At 29.5% G+C, this 21,390-nt stretch overlaps 1 protein-coding gene across 4 annotated transcripts; it reads right to left on the bottom strand.

The window, feature by feature from the left end:
• Positions 1-307: 307 nt before the first annotated feature.
• On the bottom strand, positions 308-3,821 carry LOC107946357 (ACT domain-containing protein ACR4). Of its 4 annotated transcripts, XM_041106973.1 has the most exons (9): positions 3,403-3,763; positions 3,096-3,216; positions 2,760-2,832; positions 2,625-2,670; positions 2,436-2,550; positions 2,277-2,344; positions 1,592-2,182; positions 1,405-1,509; positions 308-833 (listed from the first exon to the last, which is right to left on the bottom strand). In XM_041106973.1, exons 3-9 carry the CDS (start codon positions 2,828-2,830, stop codon positions 492-494), a joined length of 1,338 nt encoding a protein of 445 aa, XP_040962907.1. In that variant the 5' UTR covers positions 2,831-2,832; positions 3,096-3,216; positions 3,403-3,763; the 3' UTR covers positions 308-491. The 4 variants fall into 4 exon arrangements, with proteins under 4 accessions (XP_040962907.1, XP_016736129.1, XP_040962908.1 ...); XM_016880640.2 differs by lacking the exon at positions 3,096-3,216 and having other exon boundaries at positions 3,403-3,821; XM_041106974.1 differs by lacking the exon at positions 3,096-3,216 and having other exon boundaries at positions 3,445-3,763.
• Between the last annotated feature and the right edge of the window lie 17,569 nt (positions 3,822-21,390).

Here is a 21,390-nt window from a genome sequence, read left to right as displayed (position 1 = left end):
TCTCTTCTAACTATTCTAATTTAATCATTTATTTCAGTTTGTCTATTTATTTATTTTAAATGGCTGATATTCACTAATTTCGAAATCCTGCTTTAACTCTCTTTTTTTTTTCAATTTCCAGTTGCTGTAAATATATATATACACAATAGGTCAAATCTATGTACAATAGTCCAAAATTACAGTCAAAACAACTAAAAATAAAGATAATCAAAGCAATGAAATTTGCGAGACTTGGGTTTTGTACAGAAAGTCATTGTTTCATTTTTTAGCATTTGTGGATCCAACTATAGATTGAATACACAGTAAATAAAAAAAAAGGGGGTGAGCTCCCATATTTACACGTCCTTCCATTTCTATTTCTGTGGTTTAATTTCCAATACCAGAACTGAGAAATGATTTCTTAGACTCCACAACATCTAAACTGGAATCCATCATCTAAATCAAAGTGGGTTTTCATTTACACGTCAAAGGACCTATATATATATAGATTCCTAAGAATAAGACCTAACCAAGCTGAAGTTGACAAAAGATTTTGATTTGAAGAGACCACCAAAAAGGAACCTGGTTGGAGATTCCTGGGAAAGTGGTTTACTGTCGTCAGGGTTACCTTTAACTTTTAGAATGGTCTGGCCAAGAACTTGTCTGATAGAATCTATGGTCTTAACATCTACAGGATAGCCTGATGCGTCACGAACATAGAACGTGTTCACAGCTTTGCCTGCTTTTGTTGTCACTTCTGCTCGGGTGACTGTCAGGCTGTTCTCTCGGAAGATCCGAGTTACATCAGACAGCAATCCCACTCTGTCTGTTGTGCAAAGTTCTAGCTTCAAACCCTGGATTAGAGACAAGTTTATGAGCAATGCAAATTTTAATGAAAGGAGTCCTCTAATTACATATCTTATTAAACATGGAGTTGGTGGGTCGGATATGAATCAGGCACATCATTTGACATGAGTAATTCAAGAAAAATGAAGAGTAGGAGTGTATAGATGGAGACAGCTAGCTAGATAATGGGATAACATAATTTGACAAAAGAGTCAACAATGGAGCAGCTAGAGATCTTTGACTGGAGGGTCTGCTAGACTGGACTGCTATAATGTTTTGATTATGACTACTTATTATTATATTACAATATGTATGGATTCATGTTTTATAAACAATTTGTGTCAATATCTGTACCAAACTATTTAAATAGCTTAAGATAGTTAAATTTGAAAGAGGGACCATTAACTGCAAACAAATTCCACACTATAAGATTAATTTATTCACAAGCACTAGGATTGTACAAACACATGGAAAATGATTCCTTACAAATTGTATGTTATTTTATAGAAATAAATACTGCATAAAACATATGAAGAAAAAGGTGATACTTTGATGTCATGAAAAGATTAATTTACTCACCTCAGATACTCTTCTCTCGATTGCTGCTTCAAGACATTGGGTTACCCTTTGTCTCTCTGCATCAGATTTCACTGGGGATCCGTCTAAATGTCGAATGTAATATTCCTACGAACAGAACATAGTTTTAGTCCCAGAACTCATGAGAAACTGCTATGTGAAAGAGCGAAAAAAAAAAGAATGGCATTACCTGATAAGAATCTGGCCCCAAAGTATCAATATTTGCGTGAAATACTACATAGTCCATATCTGTCAAGGTGCAAACAGTATCGAAGAGAAGTTTCGGCCTATCTTTGCACCTAATGGTAACCACTGAATAGTCCTTATCATGCCAATTAACAACATCAACATTTGGCCTTTGTCTGTCGTCCAAGACATCGCCCCCAATTCGTTCATAATCCCTATCAGCAAACATCATCTGGTGAAGCCTTCTCTCGGTATGTGTGACTGAATGAGAGACAACAGTTTTGGCTAAACTTGATTTGTTGCTTCCCTTAAGTACATTGCAAAGAAGTGACTTTATCCTGGATAGCCTTTCCGGGTCAGTAATTGCAGTTTCTGTTTCCTCATCAGTCACTTGCATCACAGCGGCAGCACGAGTGTTATGTGTCCAAACTTCAGCATTTACTACATTGCATTTAAGATGCCTTAGGACAGCACTCACTTCAGACAGCAATCCTGGTCTGTCACTTCCTGTCAACTCGATCGCAGTGTGATCCATTGATTGCTTCACCCCAACTGATCTTATTGAAGGCATGAAACAAGATTCTGGTCCTAGAGACTGAAGACCAAACCAAAATAACATATGAATGTACAAAAAACCAAGAAAATTAAGAGGTAAAAAAGGTAAATCAATTAAAACTTGTACTGCTTACCTTCCTTATATAATCTAGAATCCCTTCATCTAGGATCTTGTTTCCGTCTTGATCAGTAACATTAAAAACTGGTTTTAAAAAAAACTGAGAATCAAATTTGTACTTGGTAGACAACTTTATAATTAAAAAGGGGAAAGAAAAGGGGACAGGGTATCTTACCATCCATGAACCAATTGCCATCAGAAGATATGTAAGCTTTAGTAATAATAAGATTAATATCAGTAAGGATTTGAACAACTTCAAGAAGGATTCCATGTCTGTTTGCACTATCAACCTGCATTAGAAAATCTAATAAGAACCAGAAGATGCAAAAAAAAATTAAAGAAAAATCAAGAGGGTTATACATACCCTTATCACAGTTGCATTTTTGCAGGATTCATTGTCAATCACAACCCTGACAAGAAAGGTGAGTAATACAGTAATTTTCTTTATTCCATCTCTATAATTGTAATGAAAGTAGCATAAAGAAGAGCTTGTGGTTACCTGGGTGGATTCATTCTTCTAATGAATTTCTCATATTCATCATCCATGTCATGAGAAAAGCTCATATTCATCTCTAGAAAAAAGAAACAAAGATTCAGTCAATGACAGAAACTAAGGATAGAAGTTCGAAATAAGAGCAACCAATCAAAAAACTAAGAAAGCCTATGCAGAACCTTGGGTGGTAAGACCTAAACAAGGACCTCTTGGAAACATACATATGAAGTAAAAGAGGAGAGATGAGACTTAAAAACTTGAAACTTTTAAGCAGAGAAAAAAAAAAGTAGAGCAATTAAGAAGACTCCAAAAGAAGAAACAGAATGTTGACTTATACCATACCAAAGAAAAGGCCATTCAAGACTTGGAAAAGTCATTAAACATAGCCGAAACCCTCTCCGGAAATGTAGTTCTCTATGTGTTTGTCAATTGGTGTAAAAACATACAAGTAAAGAAAATAAACCTACCAAATCAAATCCACAGAAAAACTTCTTTTAAAAAAAAAACTTAGTAGAAGATAAAGCAAATCTCATAGCATAAGACTCTGGATCTAAAAACTTTGAAAATTTTCAGTATTAACAAAAACAAAACCAACGCTCTGAAAAAAGAAGAGAAAAACCCAAAGGAGATAGAAGCAAAAAATGGATACCCATTATAGCTTTGTTTGAGAAATTTGTGATGTGGGACTAACCAAACTTCGTCTCTCTCACTTTTGATTCTCTGTTTAACAAACAAGGCTTTTTGTTTTTCTGCAACAGTATATGAAAAATGGATTGATAAAAGAAAAAAAAAACCTCTATTTATATACTAAAAGAATAGAATCTTTAGACTCCCTGAATCCTCCCACTCTTATTAAGGTAAATATAATAAAATATCTCAAGAATTAAAAATTTTGACAAATAAGAAATCACAATAATAATACTGTTATTATAATAATTCTTGAATCAGAATCAGACACACCCCGACACGATGCTCCAAAAACCTGCAATTTTGTAAAAAAGTAACCCCGAGAGGAAGGCGTACGTTAGCAAAGACACACGACGGCGTACTTTAAACAAAATTGAAATCAATTTGATCTGGATTCAGTTTTGTTTTGTTAATTATATTTAGTTTATTGGATTTTTTATTTATAATTATCTAAACCAATTTAATTTATTTTTTTATATATGAGTTAATCTTTGTATGCATTTTTTTATTTCTAAATTAGTAAAATATTTAAAATAATGATTTTTTAAGCTTTAAAAAGACTTAAACCGAACTAAATCAATAAATTCAATTCGATTATTTATAATATTCCTTTCAATTTTAAATAATCAAAAACATTATTTATTATATCGCGATTTTTGCGAATAGTGCATTCTTAGGGAAGTAATTGAAAGCATTAGCCCACGTGTTTAAATTTAAGCTGAGTTGAACTAGACAGTCGATTTTGATCTTCCAAGGTTTATGGAGTTTACTTTCACTTAGCTGTCTTGTTGAGGTTGGTTGGTTTTTTAAATTTAAGGCTGTCTTAAATTCCCTAAACCCTAGCCTTTTAATACAAAAAAGGTTGCATTTCAGCCTAATTCAACCCACCATATCTACATTAAGAAAAACGTGATTTTATTTTCATTTATTACATTATTTCTTACCGATAGAGATTAAGGCAAGTGGTTTAAATTTATTCTATATATTTAATTTTACTTTAAAGTGAATTTTGCTTAAATTATCGATGAAAATTATAAATATTGACATGTATCAATTACATTTATAGTTCTTAATAAAGTCTCAGCATAGATAGTGAATGCAGAGATTCTATGTTTTGAATATCCAAGTTCGAGGTTCATTATGTGTAATGTGTGGGTCTCCAAGTCTTGCCATATACTGTTGATTTATGTCAGTTTTAGTTCAATTAATCAGTTCTAGTGTAGATTATTTTATTTCTTAGTCTTCTTATGTTGTAATTGTTTAATTTTACACTTATTAACCCATTTATTCTATAATAGTTTGATTCCACACTTTATGGGTGCTCCAACGTGTAATTGTATTTGTACTTTGGATATATTTGTAAACTTAAAAAAAGGAACCTTATAGTTTTATGTTGTGTTGTCTAATGGAATAGTTTTTATAATGCGAAGGAAGTGAATTTTTGAGTTTTAATTATTTTACACTTAATTACTTCATTTAGAATCCTCACTACAGTTAAGGAGGTATTCGCCCAACTAAAGATTAACCAATTTTTCTCATATGAGTTACTATCATGATCTAAAATTGAGTTTCATTAGGACTCATTTGAAAGTCTCTTTATAACTTTACTATTAGATCTATACAATATTATCAAATCACATCTTGATAGGACACTCATAGCCTTACTACCAACCTTACAGAAAACGACATATGTTTAAAAGGGTTCACGTCAAACTAACTCTCTCCTCCAATAAGAAGAAACAATCGTTCTTTTAAAAAGCTTCCATAACCTCCACCGATAATCTTCAACATATTCATATGAATCACTCAAAGCATCACCTCCAAGCATTCTACCAACAAATTCAATTAATTTACAAAATTAGTTTTAAGCTTATCCAACCAACGTCTTTGTATATCTCCACTTTAAAACTTTTAGGATAATATCAAAACGTTATCAAATAGTGTAACATCTATATATCTAAATTAGGCAACATTAAGGGTTTAAGGTCTAAAGTAGTGGGAACCTCTGTATGGAATCATAAACTAAATAGTTGATCAAATTTTGGATTTATTCTAAATAATATCGGGAAATAAGTTTATTCATTTGGTTTCTTTCCTTTATTAACCATCATTGACTAACTTTCCTTTTTGGTCTTTTTCTCAATTTTCTTCTTTTTTTTATCATTGATTTCCTTGTATAAAGTCTAATCTCATCCCAAACTTAATTCATATAACCTCAGAGAGATTTTATATTTCTAACAATTAATACACCCGACATAAATTTCCTCAAAAGGGAAATTCAAAGATAAGGCCCCGACCACTCATGCAAGTTCGCTTTATTCAGGGTTAAACATCCCTACACAGATTATGTTCCTATTAATTTACTATTAAAAATTTCACATGTTGTTTAAAAGGTTATTTAGTAATTGGATTTGGACCTAATATATTTAGGTAATCAATGGGTCTCATCGAATTAAGTATAATTAAAGCATCCCAATTACACTTTTCAATTCGAATGAAAATAGTTATGCAGGTAATTACACCCAAATTTAATTTTAAAAATTATTTTTATATTATAAGTATAAACATGTGTGAGTGTTTGGAATGGTTATGGTCAAATTTTTATTATATCATAAATCCTAAAAAGTTAAATTATAAATATAATTTGTGTATTTTATAAAGTTATAAAAATATATATTATTTAAATCCTAACTTTTTTAAGTTATAGCTAAAATGTTTGTTAACAAAAATAGTTTAAGTTTTATAATATATTTATTTATAAAAAATTATGACAAAAAGTTTGGACCTAACTTATTTATTTGTCCATGCTATATATTATAAAAATAACAAATTATATTATACCATTTATTAGTTATCCAAATATGATTCATTAGCAAACATTAACAAATGTTTAAATATAATCTTTATACATTACCAAATATCAAAATCTCATGCTTATTAAAATGAACCAAATACCATAGCCGAATATAAATATGCATCACATATATTTGTATATCATAATTTATCTCACCTAATGATCAAAGCAATTTTCATCATTTACAGAACAACTTACAAGGCAATTTATACATCAAAACATAGGTCACCAAATATCCAAATTCACATGACATGGCATAGTCATCACATAGCAAATACAAATATAATTTAATTAATCATAGCAATTAAGCACTTTAAACAAATAGTATGCAACTTTTGTATTTTACGTGATTAAGTCATTTTATCAAATTAACTAACCAATCGGTAAAATTAAATCACGAAATTTTTTACACATATTAAATAACATACTATAAATACCAAAAATAATATTAAAAATAATTTTACGACCTCGGATTTGTGGTTCTAAAACCACTGTTCCGATTTAGCTAAAACTGGACTGTTACAAAAGATTACGTCTTTATATATTGCTATATTCATTTCAAGGAATGTACCAGATCTAATACAATAGGCTTTATGGCTTCTCATTTAATAGATCATTTTTTAATTTAGCCATAAGTAAACATGACATTAATTCATAATATATCTTAAAACATTTTTCATGGTATTGCATTTGAAAAATGAAAAGTTGAAAAGTTTTCTCTAACAAGTTCTCATTAGTAATATTATTCCCACATAATTGAGAATTCGTCTTAAATAATGTAGAGTTATATTGACTTACAAATTCAAAATATTGCAACTTTAAGTGCATCTAATCATAATGAGTTTTAGATCAATTTACCGTATTTCGATGGTCATATATCTCTCTTAAATTAATCTACAGTTCAAGTGAATCTTGCAAAACCCAATCTTCCACTATCCTTTTCAAAATAAAGATAGGTATCCAAGTATCATGTATAATATAATTCAATGACTGAATCTTTCTCTATCAAAATATATAGATATTTATAGTAATAGTGATTCATATTAGGTATATATTTTCCTCGTTCACAATCTCAATATAAGATCCACTACAATAAATATATTTGAAAACTTCATAATTTCTTTGAAATTACATTAAATCACAAATTTTGATACACCAAGTATAAATATATTAGCTCTCCAGGAGCTTTCAACTAATTCTGTATCGCCAAATATTGCATTAAATTGGCTTGCTGTAGTACTAAATAAGATAAATACTTTCTACTATAGGGATGACGTTCATTGTTACAAAATATTTGGGCATATGACAGGCAAATGACCAATGATCTTTCATATAAGATTGATAACATAAGTTATATTTTCCGTTTCTAAGGTTATCTTGAGAACTCTCATTATTATCTTATTTATTATCATATTTCCATTTCTAGTGGTTATTATTATTATGCTGCTTATAACAACCATTATCATATGGTTCAATTTTTTTAATGTTTGCATTCACTTTCGGAAATGCAACAGATCTATTAGGACAAACTTCTAAACATCTCTTTAAAGGGGAAGAATATAATAAAAACTAATGGTTGAGTCAACAATCAATGTAATATATATTTAAACAAGAAACATTTGATAAGAAAATAATATGTACTCAAATATAAAAAAAACATAATATTGATATATTTCTACCAAAACCCAAGTTTTTTAAAAGTATTAAATAAGTAAAGAATATTAATATACGACCCTTTTTTTTCATTATAAACAATTATTTAAAAATATATATTATAAAAAAATTCATTAGTAAGCCTTATGAACCCACCCACATTTAATAATCTAACTTAATAATTCAATTAAAATTTTAAAAAATAACAATAATTAGAATCAAACCTCAACTAAAAATATTTCAAAACTTCTTACCAATCTAAATTTTGCTTGATAAGTGTAAGATCAAAAACCAAAATCAATGTTGAAATCAAATCTATCATCATCCTTGAAATAGAAATAAAATAAGTTAATAAAAAAAAAAGAAAAATTAACCTATACATAAACTTCCTACAATTTTCAACATATTGTGTCTAAATCCTCAATGGTGAGGAGAGTTGTTGAAGGTTGCAGTTTCAAACCCTTGTTGCGCTTGCTTTGCTTTTTTGTTCGTCTCTAGAGGCTATAAGACTCAAAATAACAGTAAAACTTGAGTGGTTGAGCAATTAAGAAAAGGTGGGACGATAGCAAGGCCTAAGTTTGATTCCCGTTGTTTTTTCAGTGGTCAAAGAGCTTAAAAAATATATAAAAAATTTAGAGTTTGATAACGTGTGTTATGAAATAAATAATAAAGAAGATAAGAAACAAGAGAAACAGGAGGATAAAGAGAAGTATAAATTTTAATAATCAAATAGGGATTTTTACAATATTTTCCCAAAATTTATATTCTTAGACATGAAAAATATAAATGAAATAAAACTCTACTTAATAAACATTCACTTAATAAACATCAATTTCTTTAAAAATATTTAATTCAATATATTTGTTTTTAATTTTTCGGAATGCCAAATTAAAAAAGAAGAAGAAGAAATTGAAATTAAAAGTCATTGGAGATCATACAGAAATATGAAGTAATAAAATAAAAAAGGAAGAGCCAAATTTAGTGGAGTTCTTCAAATTAGTGTGATTTTGATAATAACATAGAAGAAGGACCCCATTCCTCAAAATAGGGGTCAAAAGTTGAAACCAAATCATCTCCACCCCCAAGGATTTGGCAACAAAACACACACTCTCTTATTTTATTAATAAAAACAATTTATGTATACTTTAAACTATGAGTTTTAATAAAAATTTGTTAATTATTTTATCAATTATTTTTATTTATATAAAAAATTAAACATATTTTTAAACTTTTTTTCAAAATGTAGGTGAAAATTATTTAAATTCATTTGATTGTTTTTTTTTAATTTAATAAAATATCATGTTAAAAATTTATACACGAATTAACAAAAAATTATACCACATAACTAAAAGAAATTAATTAAATGTAAAAATTAAATTAAAATTAAAATTTAATATATGCAAAAACATGTCAAATTAAAATTATATAACGTTACAAAAAAATCAAAATTTATATACAAATTTAATAAAAAAATTATCCATCTTAATAACAAACCAACTATCCAAAAGCAATAAATTAATTTAGCAACGTAACGCTGAACCGGCAGCGACCCTTTGGACACTCCAACAGACCTTTTCAACAATTAATTTTAAATAAAATAAGAGGTAAAAGAAAAAGGGTTTCGTGCGTGAGTGATAGCCATGCTAGCTCCATGTGTAATTCTGATCACGTGCCTGCGCTCTAACTCATGTCACGTGCACCTTTCCTACTCCCAAAGAATTAAAATTTTAATTAATTTTAAAAATATATTGTTGGGTCAGTTAAGTTTAACGAAAAGGGCGGGTCAGTATATTAGTTTAGTTTTAGTTACTTTCACTCATAACATTTTTAATTTATTAAATTATACCACATTTACGGCTAATAAATATATTTATTTCAATTTTATGTAAAAATTAAATTGTATTTAATTGAAATGGTAAAATCCGAAGTTTAAAATTCATAGTATTATTAATTCAAATCTCATTAAATAAAAATTCTTATTATTTATAAAAATATAAATTTACAAAAATTAAGGGCGTAATTGGGGGTTGGTAGGGCCTTGACCCTCCTAAAATGTTTTTTTTTTCATTTTAAGCATTTTAGAATTTTTAAAATTTTAAATTAATAAATGTAAAATTACACTTTGACTCCCAAAAAATGATAAAAATTTTATTTAATCTTTCAAAAATTATAAAGATATAGGCTATTAAAATGATGAAATTGTATTTTTACTGTCGTAAAATTTATAATTTAATTTCGCCCCCTAGAATAATTTTCTCGCTTCACCCCTGACAAAAATATTCTTATAATAATATTATTTTGTAAAAGAATGAGTTTTTGGTAATTTATCAATTGGGAATTTTATTAAAGTAAAGATTAGTGTATGTTAACTACGTTAATCATCATTATTATTTAAAAACAACTTTAGTAATTATTTATAAATATCATAGAGTGATATGTGTTATACCTTTTGTAGCGAATCTCACATTATACCTCACAAATCTGACAATATATTCATAGAAAACTTGACATGTGTCTCTCAATGAAGTGAACAACACAGTAGACTTTGGGTTAAATTGCGAACCTCATCCTGACAAACATTAGGACTAGACATCTCCATTAAGATTATATGAGAACCACATACAGGCTTATGGTAATTGATTGTTAGTCGTCTTAAAACATCTTATCTTAGGACCTAGCATAAATGTCGTTGGCAAGAATATCAAACCAGACTTCATTGTCAGTGGCCTCAAGACAAGTAGCTAAGCTTGGCCGCACTAGAAAAGGACGATGCAAACAACTCATACACACTTTTATTCTTCCCATCTTCTTCAATTCTTAGACTTTTTCATAAGCAAACCCTTTTCCCCAATCTTCATCTTATATTCCTCCATTAAGCCACCGTCTTCTTCCTTTGTTCACCTCACTGGTAAATAATTGGTGCGGTGAGTGTAGACAAACATAACAAATTAACCTAAGTGTCAATGATCCTCCCAACACTGAGTTTAGCCCCCACCAATGACCAAACCTAAGGATCCATTATTCACCACACCTAAGTAAACACAAAGAAAGCTAGAACAACTCGAGCTCAAGACCTTTTGCATGGTGGTCAACATTCAAACCCACAAAATCAAACCAACCTTCAAAACAAAAACCAACAAATCCCTACTAGCAAAACTCACACCAACAATTTTACCAATTCCCCCATAGTATTATAACCCTTAAAATCAACACATCAGAGCATCACCAATTGACCATGGATCCCAACACCATTAATTAGATAGTCAACACTATTTGGACATGCAAGAAAGAATAAGAGTCATGGATGAATAAACGTCTTCCCAACAGAAAATATATGAAGAGCAGCAAAAGTTTATCTAGGAACAAATGGATAGACAAAAACAAGAAAATGAAATAAATGAAAAACTTATTGAGAAGTTAAGAGTAAGGAGGGTGAATTGTTGAATGATTTGTGACCAAAATCCACAGCATGGAAGGGAAGAATCCATTCACTTTGAACACGATCGTCAACATGCAAGTCAAGGTAATGAAGATTTAGTAGATGATATTGATAGGCATGATAGCTATAATGAAGATTATGATGATAGTTATAACTATTCTATTCAGAATACTTTTTTAACAAAAAATAAAAATGTTAGAAAAACATATACAATATTTTCAAAAGGTTAAATCACTGAGCTTAGTGAAAAAAATATATAAAAATGAACCTTTAGCTGAAAAAATATTGTGGTGTCATGTTTCTCTAACCTTTAAGTTCGCAAAATTAATGTATGATGGTTGAGGTGATCCTGAAGACCATTTGGCCCATTATGTAAACCATATGAACATATTTGGAGCTTCAAGTGAAGTTAAGTGTAGAACATTTTCTATGATGTTGAAGGTCTTAGCCCAAGCATGGTATTTACAGCTACCACAACACTTTATTATGAACTTTGAGAAATTAGTGGACCTGTTTATGAGCAGGTCCTTAGAAAACAAGACGTTTAAGCAATCACCTGCATGTCTCTTATCTATTAAGCAACATTAGGAAGAATCTTAATGAGATTTTATGAAAATGTTCAATACAACGACCATAATAAAAAAAAGATGTCCCAGAAGAATTCTTGTTCATACCTTTATGTCTGGAACAACACATCCATTCTTGAAGCATAATGTGGTGTATGAACCTTTTATTGCATGAAAAGTTATCGATAACGGTTTTACATGCATTTTTATCATTAAGATAATGAAAGAAAATAAGGATCTTGAAGAAATTTGTTGAGAATTATAGACAAGGAATAAATTGGTCAAAATGGAAAACGCAATTTAAATATAATTAATTTCGTGAAGTTTCTAGATCAATAGTCCAAACGTCTAAAGGCATAAAGCCAATGGGGGTACAAATAAGTAGTTTTTGCGAAAATAAAATAAGAAAAATGAAGTTTTTAGCTAAGTCCTACCAATTGTTATGAAAAGATATTTTGTTGTGTTGGATGCAACAACCTTTAGGTATATTATTAATGTGGCTGTTCATGAAAGATTTAATATGCGTCTTATGATTGTTATTACAATCTTTATATAAATCACTATAGAGTGAAAGTTTATATTAAAATATTTGAAGGAAATGTTTGAAATGTGTAGAAATTATTGGGAAATTTTTCAATATGTTTGCGCAAATACTTATATAAGTTGAAATGATTTGAACATTCGTAGTAAATTTGACCTAGTGAAAAGCAGTTGAAGGAAGATTATAAAATGATTTAAAATTTGGATTTGTATTTTTATAGAAGGATCATAATCAAAGTTTGCTATGATTATTTTTAAAACCATCTAAAGAAATTAAAATATATTTCCTCAAAGTTGTTCACTCATGACATTGGAAGAATGATGATATAAATGTTTACCAAATTCTTTATAGTGATTATTTGATAAGCCAGTATTCAATATTGAATACGTAGAATTTGAGATATTATGTGATGTTATCATGATGGGAGTAAATAAATGTTGCCCTCTTTTTCCTTTAATCGAGGTTTTGTCTCACTAGGTTTTATTGGTAAGATTTTTATGAGGTAACATATTGTGTGTTTTATAGATAAGTGTACTCTTTTTTCTTCACTAAGATTGGTTTTTAGCTCAGTAAAGTTTTAATGAGACATATTATCTACCAATGAACATCCAATGGGGAGTGTTATAAATATTTTATTATTAAGTGGATGCTCATCAAGATCAATATAAGTTTAATGTACTTTAGGACTCTAATATTCATTAGAAGTAGAGTTTTATTTCAATTATACTTATTATGTTTATAAATATAGACTTTAGAGAAGCATTGTAAACATCCCTATTTGATTAATAAAATTCATACTTCTCTTTGTTCTCATGTTTTTCTTGTTATTTATCTTCTTTATTATTTATTTCATAACATCTTTTTCTTATTTAGAAAAATAATGATATATTTTTTCTCTAACAATGTTCTCGCCATGTTAGATGGCGAGAATAATAATAAAAATATCAAGCATTAATTTAATAAATTAAAAAAATAAATTTTAGTCTCGCCCTTTTAATGGCAGGATGAGAATAATGAAAATTTAAACAAAAAATGACATATAAAAGAGGAATTCTCAAAGGGTTAAAGGAATTTTGAAGCCAAATATATTGGTTGAATTTTTATTTTAGTCATTTTAGCATGTTCAAATTTAAGATTTAATTTTTATCATTTAATTTATCATAATTTAATTCTTTATTTTTAAAACTGTTAACTAGCTCGATTAACAAAAGGGTGAAGTGATGGATGGTGGTTCACTTGAGATTAAGGCGAAGAGCCACTGAATATTAATTGGGTATTTTAGCTAATAGATCTTTAGAAGGAGGGGAATGAAATTTGGAAAGGAACTTAGTTATCTTCAATTCCTATCCTGAGCTTTTATATTGAGGAACATGGATGTTTACATGTTTAGAGATTGTTGACAGTAAAGTCATGTTTCATTCTCTTCTAGTGACGATGATGTGATGTCCTAAGATATGACTTCTTAAGACTGCTGGGTAATCAATAAGTCTATCTCCCCTACTTGTATCCTATGCATGTTTAGTGAAGATCACCTTATACAAGTTTGCCACTATAGCGTGATACAAGGTTCGCCAAACTTGTTTAGCTCAGAGGTTCGCCTATTGTGAAAGTTGGAAAGTTTGCCATCGTATGACACACCATTAAAGGAGACATGTAGGGGCATATGGTGAAAGTAAAATAATAATATTAATATTTAAAAAAATTAAAGTCAATATTTTAATAGTAGTTTCAACCAATTAAAAATATTATGAAATTAGAGAGGGAAAAGTTATTATTTTAAAAAATATTTAATTTAATATATTCCTACAACAAAGTAATGATTTAAATACTATTTTTAAAATTAAATTAAATTAATGGTTTAAATCAATTAAATCTAAATTTTTTGAAATAAAAGTTGGAAATAATTTTGAAAGGTTTAGAATTAGGAGGGTTTTAAATGCGTAATAATGATAGGGCGCAGAATAGTGAACAGGGAAAGGCCCATTAGCCGTCATTTTGTAGCGTAGATGTAGATAACGCCCCGCCCCACAGTCAGTCCCGGTGCTGGTCCTAAAATCCGCATTTAATCATTTACACCCAAATCAAACACTCTGTATCTAACTGAAAGAGACACATTTAAGACATCCACTTGTGTTGTGTGTGGTCCTCTCTCTCCCTTCTTCCTTCCCTTGCTAATATTTTCACCTCTATATTATATTGAATTAAAATTATAAGTTTATTTAACACTAACATAGAAAAATTATTAAAATAATATTTTTTTATTTAAAATAAATTATATTATTGAGGTTATTTTCAAAAATGAAGTTAGGGGTTAGCAGAGATTCTCCCTAAAATGAAAATATTTCCATTTAGACTTTTTTTATTATAAAATTTTAAATTAGTAATAGTCAAAATGTACTTTGGCTCTTCCAAAAAATGATAAAATTGATTTAATCATTTAAAATTATAAAAATATAGACTATTAAAATGATGAAATTACATTGTTTACTATCGTAAAAATATACAATTTAATTTCTTCCTCTCAAAAAATCTTTTCTGACTTCGCCCCTAGTTACTTTAATCTTTTTATGTAAAAAAACATTAAAAAATATGAATATGATGAGATTTGTACTCATCCAATTGCATTAGAAAAATTATAAATTTTTATTTCAATTTTTATACATTTTAATTTTATTATGCAAACTTTATTACTTTCATCAATTGTATTTATTATTAATGTTGTTGATTGAGTTAATGTCATAAATTAACTCGGCACCAAATTGGGACCGATGACAACACCATAATAATAATTGTACTCATTTAGTATTATTAATTTTGATGTACTTATGTGTTCAAATTTTGTTTTATTCACAATTTGATATATTTTTTTCATTTTAATATTGTACATATTTTATGTGTAATTATTAATTAGTTTCAAACTATACGTATAATTATTTATTGTATGTTATTTTCAAACACACGTCTAATCTCTAAATACATAATTTTCATATGCATATGTATATGATAGAATTTCTGATATTAATAAAAATACCACCAAAGATTGAATTATTTACTCAAAATTTTGCTTCGAAAATACTTAATGAAAAATACTAATTTAAAAAAAAGTTAAAGAAAAAAAACTCATATTAAAAATTGACATGATGACTTATTTGTCCCTCCAATATTTTTTAGAAAAAGTAATTTTGGTTCTCCATTTAATCTTTTTTTCTTTTAGCATTTGAACTTGCGTTTTCTGTCAAATCACTCTCAAAATGGATGAAAAAGTTATTTTAGTCGTTCATTTAACTTGTTATTATCACGTTAACAATTAATTAATTTTTTAAAATTATTAAAAAGGAAAAAATATATATATTTAATTTTTTTAAAATTAATTAATTGTTAACATAACGTACACGTGCATAGCCACATAAATGCTACATTAGTAAAGTTAATAAATATTAACATTTCCATTTATTTTAATAGTCATTTCATAAATAATACAAATTCAATAATTAAAAAAATTAAATGAAAAACTAAAATAATTTAATAAGTTATTATGCTTTTCTTTTATCAAATAAAAACAATGGCCAGAACTGATTTGGCCACTATGAAAGTTGCACAATTTGCCAAGATGCCTTTGGTTGCCAGGAACAAAATCCAAGGGCAAAAACACTACTACTGCTACATCATTGACTTCATTATAGCCGCTGGATGAAGCTAAGCATGCTCAAATGGTATGGGTTTTGTGCTAAACATATGACCTTTGGAAGCACAAATGGAGTAATTGTTGGGTTACAGAAATATCTAGTTTTATTTCATTAAAATCGTAAAGAAAAACATGACCAGTATTGATGGTATAAATTAGTGGTACGGACTCATATATTAAAATCCAAGTGCTACAACAATATTGATTAATAGTTCGTTTTATCTTAAAGTACAATTAATAAGGGTACGATGGTTTGCAATTTAGAAAAAGGCAAATGGGGTTTTGTCCATTTATGTAATGGAAATTGAATGGGAGGCAACAAATAAGATGGCAGAATTCAGCAGATTTGGTGTTGTCCCCCCACCACAACATGCTCTCCTCACTTTGTCCAATTCAGACAAGGGAGATTGTGCTGTCTTTGGCTGGTTTTATCGTTCTGGATAGACCATTATTTAAATAAATAAAAAAAAGAGTCATATAGTTGTACTTTGTTTATTTAATACAGTAAGAAACATAAATGTGCAAGTCCTTGGTTATGTGACAGCTCAAAGTGAAGGCTTTTCCATGGGATCATGGAAAATGGCTCAACAAAATACGGACTCTGTTTCCCTTTCCCCATTCAATTGAGTGACTGAAACGAAGAGAAAAAGTGGCAATCAAAGTTACTCCGGTGCTTCTAAAATACTATAAACTCCAACTTCATAAAAGGAATTTTTCATCAAAAGAAAGATGGAGTACATGCGAAAAACACGGCTTTGAAACTGCAACAGGATACATGGATGCTATTTTGAGAATGGCCATGTCAAGTGGCACGAAAAGCCACCATAGCACACCAAACTTGTTGACAGGCCGAGATGAATCATAACTTGATTAGATAATGTAGTGTATTTTCAAACAATCACACATCTCTTTGTGAAGCCTCGTGAATTTTATTTATATAACATTACTTGAAATTAGATTTATAAGAGTAGAAATTGGAAGGTGAACATGTGTACATGAGAATTGAGCCCAAAAGCTCAACCGAGTGCAAATCGTTTGATTTCTCCCTCTATACGCCAACACATTTTTGCATTGTTAGTCTTTTAAAATATTTAATTTCGAGTATTCTTCTCTTTTTTGCCTTCTTCCTTATTAATATGTTCTTGAGAAACGAAAGTATTTGTTGAATTCCGAAGTTACGTTATTTGTGAAATATCCTTAAGGATAATGCTAATCACGCCTTGAGCAACACATTCACTCTTTCAATTTGATTCCGTTTTATAACAATTATTAGTGTGAACCAAGGGTGAAGCTAGAGGGGGGCAGGCAAGGGCCCTAATCCCCCGAGAAAAATTTTATAAATTGATAAAATTGTATTTTGGATCCTCTTAAATTTTAAAATTAAATTATGCCCTCTCTAAAAATAAAGAGTTTATAGTTTATTTTCTTAAAATTTGTAAAATTTTACATTAATACAATGATAAAATTACATTTTTAGCTCACTTAAAAACTTATTATTAAAAACCAACCCTCCAGAAAAATAATTCTAACAATCCGTTGATTTATCGTAACTCTTGTATAAAGCCTGAGATGAAGAGCTGCAACCAATGAAACGAACAAGAAACACAAAGGCAACCTAAGCATCATGAAGAAAAGGAGTTTAGAAAGTGGAGGAGTACATCACAACATATTTTATCCAACAAGCTTTAAATTTCAACGTATTTCATCCTATTTGCATAGTCTGATAAAATCATAAACATATTCCTATTTGCATAAAAGGATCAAATCTTAAACATAGGAATGTAATATTAGTTACGTGTGCATGGATATGTTAAACTGACATAAAAAAAAATCTCATTATTCTCCCATTCTCTTAGACCCCACAAGCCCAAAATGAAGCCACTGCCATGAAGCAAGCTTGTAGCCACCATAGCCCACCATCCACTAACTCTCCTCTCTTTATTTTTCCACCAACTTTCTTTTTCTCTTCCTGGCAATTTCACCCATGTCCTTGGTCTAGTTTATACGGTGGTTGTGCAATTTTCATTATATAAAAGATAAAAACAAACCAAAATTTTGAGCTCACTTAAATAGGTTTGGTTGATTCAATTTTTAGTATATAAAAAGCACACCATTATTTGCAACCACCAAAAGGTATTTTTATTCCAATATTCTTAAGTTTGTTGAAGAAGGAATCATGAAAGAGACAATTACAATATGCATCAAAGTTATTTTATTATTGATGAACACTGAATTTATTAAACAAAACATAAATGCCTATATTTATAGGCTTACAAAGAAATTACCTTAACACAAAAATAGCTAACAACTTATTCAATTAAACTGAAAATCTGGAACTGCTAACAACTTATTCAATTAAACTGAAAATCTGGAACTAACATAGATTCTACCGAGATACTTGGTCAACTAAACAACCCACTACTTTGAATTAATCCTCAATACTCTCCCTTAATTCAAAGTTGCAGACACCAAGTAGACTTCTAAATAGCTGAACTTCAAGTGATCACCCTTGAACTTAGAGTGAAAACATTTGTTGATACACTTCTTCTATCATCTAAAGAACTTGCCCATTCATTATCTGTGAACCCACACAATCTAAAATTTGAAGTTTTTGAGTACCAAATGTCATACTCCAAAGTTCCAGCAATGTACCGCAAGACCCGTTTTGCTGCTTCATAAATGCACCTCTTATATAAATCAAGAGAGCCAATTTTTGGTAGTCGAAGAACCATACATTTATCACTTAGCAATTTCAAGCCTTTAATATTGAGATGTCCATACCTCAAATGCCATAGCTTTTAGTCATCCTTTGCACTTGCAGCAAGAACAAAGCTCTCCATGTTTGAAACATCCAACGAAAACATCTTGTTTGGAGTCATGTGGACATGGACTTGTTTGCCTGACCTTTTATTTTTGATGATACATGCATCATCATCAAATATGATAGAATATCCACCAACCATTAGTTGTTCAACACTCAATAAATTGTATCCTAAATCAGGAACAAATTGAACATTGCCCAAAATTTTTCCTTCTCCATGGCTAGTAAAAAATTTCACCGTGCATTTTCCTTCAACTTGCATCTCCCTTTTGTTCCCAAGCTGCACCATTATCTTTTGTGACACATCAAGCACCTTGAACAAGGATTTGGTGCCTGTCATATGATTCGAACAACCATTGTCCACAAATCACAAATCATTTGGCTTATGGTTAACATCAATACAAGCCATAAAAAGCTTGTTTTCCTCATCACTTTCTGCTGCAAAGTTAATTTTTTGATCCTTATACCAGCAATCAACTTTTATATGCCCATATATGTTGCAATGATAACATTTTATGCCATATTTTATGTTACCTTGCTCATTGTATTGCCTCTGTCCATCATTCCTTCCTCTGCCTCTGCCATAACCATGGCCACGACCACAATGAAATCCTCCTCTTCCTTGATCATTGTTTGTTGAACGGTCATTATTGCCTTGATTTATGAATGTTTCCTATACTTGAAATACCTGCTCTTCACTCTTTTCTGCTGATCTGTTGATTCTCACCTCATGAGATTAAAGAGCCCTCATTAGTTCATCAACAAAGAGAACTAACAGATCTTTGGATTCTTCTATAACAACCACAACATGATCAAATTTTGTCGTCAAGCTTCACAAAACTTTCACTACAATTATCTCGTTTGAAATTTGTTCACCGTAAGAGCACAATTGGTCGACTATTGTCCTTGTTCGTGACAAAAAATCAACAATTGATTTACCATTCTTCATCATCAAGGTTTCAAAATCACGTCGTAGTGATTGCAAATTCACCACTATAACCTTTGAATCACCTTGATGCTCTTTCTGCAAAATTGACAATGCTTCATTCGATATGGTTGCTGTAGCAATTCGTGAGAAAATAGAGTCATGAACCGCTTGCTAGATAATGAACAATGCCTTAGCATCGTTTTTCTTGGTTTCTTTCAATCTTTTTTCTTCTTCTTCATCAGGTTCAAGTATATCAGCGAACCCGTACTCGACCAAGTCTCATAGCTCTTGTGATCTGAGCAATGTCTTCACCTTGATGCTCCACCACTCATATTTCTCATCATTAAAAATGGGTATGAGTGGTTGAGAGGAAGAAAAACTAGTAGATGCCATTCCAAGAACACACATTCTCTTCTCTCGCTTTTCCCAAAGACCCAAAAAGGTATTTCTCTCAAATACCCAGTGGACCCAAATCTTTCAGTCAATTGCCTAAAAGATCAAACCTTGCTCTGATATCAAATTTGTTGAAGAAAGGAACATGAAAGAGACAATTACAATATGCATCAAAGTTATTCTATTATTGATGAACACTGAATTTATTAAACAAAACATAAATGCCTATATTTATAAGCTTACAAAGAAACTACCTTAACACAAAAATAGCTAACAACTTATTCAATTAAACTGAAAATCTGAAACTAACAAAAATTCTACCGAAATACTTGGTCAACTAAACAACCCACTACTTTGAATTAATCCTCAACAAAGTTGAAGTTATTTTGAAATTATTTCTCTTCGGGATTTGGGAGGTGATCAAGGGATGAAATTTTTAGATAATTAAAGTCAGTTCATTTTGATAAAAATATACAAATCTTATTAAACTAGTTACTTAATTCCATCTGATTTAAAATTAATTAAAATGTTAAAAATAATAGAAGAAAAAGAAAATTAGTTGCAACTTACTAAATTTATAAAAAAAATGATAAAATTGTCAAAAATATCAACATTATCATAAGAATTTTACACTCCCTAAAAATAATTGGTAAAATTGTAAGAAAAAATCAACATTACTGTGAGAATTTATACTCTATAAAGAAGAGACATAATTAAAATTATTTTTATATTACTTAATCTTATCAGAATATAAAATTATCTATTCAAAGTAATCTTTAAAATCCGAAATATAATTTCAAAATCTCACCCTAACATAGAAAATATAAGATTTAACTTGAAAAATAAATATATCAATACCTTGACAATTAAATCAAGTCACAGTTCAATTATTTTTCTTAAAAAAAACCAAAAGAAGTAGGTATGACTTTTATAGTATTTTTGCTTTTGTAATTTAAAGGTTAAAATATGTTATAAGTCCCTACACTTTTTGTTAATTTAGAATTTAATTTTTATACTTTTAATTTTAGGAATTTAGTCTCTTTTTTTTTCAGATTTTAAAATTCATGTCC

The sequence above is a fragment of the Gossypium hirsutum genome, chromosome D12 (genome assembly GCF_007990345.1).
Source record: "Gossypium hirsutum isolate 1008001.06 chromosome D12, Gossypium_hirsutum_v2.1, whole genome shotgun sequence".
Classification (NCBI taxonomy): Eukaryota; Viridiplantae; Streptophyta; class Magnoliopsida; order Malvales; family Malvaceae; genus Gossypium; species Gossypium hirsutum.
The sequence above is the reverse complement of the archived record's forward strand: the minus strand, read 5'-3'. Positions and strand labels throughout refer to the sequence as shown.

Bases quoted from the DNA above. Each gene is read 5' to 3' on its own strand.
- LOC107946357 (XM_016880639.2), bottom strand. From the start codon at position 2,972: ATGTTTCCAAGAGGTCCTTGTTTAGGTCTTACCACCCAAG. The intron at 2,345-2,435 runs GTAAGATACCCT...TTTTAAAACCAG, and splicing joins TGGCAATTGGTTCATGGATG to TTTTTAATGTTACTGATCAA. The intron at 2,183-2,276 runs GTAAGCAGTACA...TTTGGTCTTCAG, and splicing joins TTCTAGATTATATAAGGAAG to TCTCTAGGACCAGAATCTTG.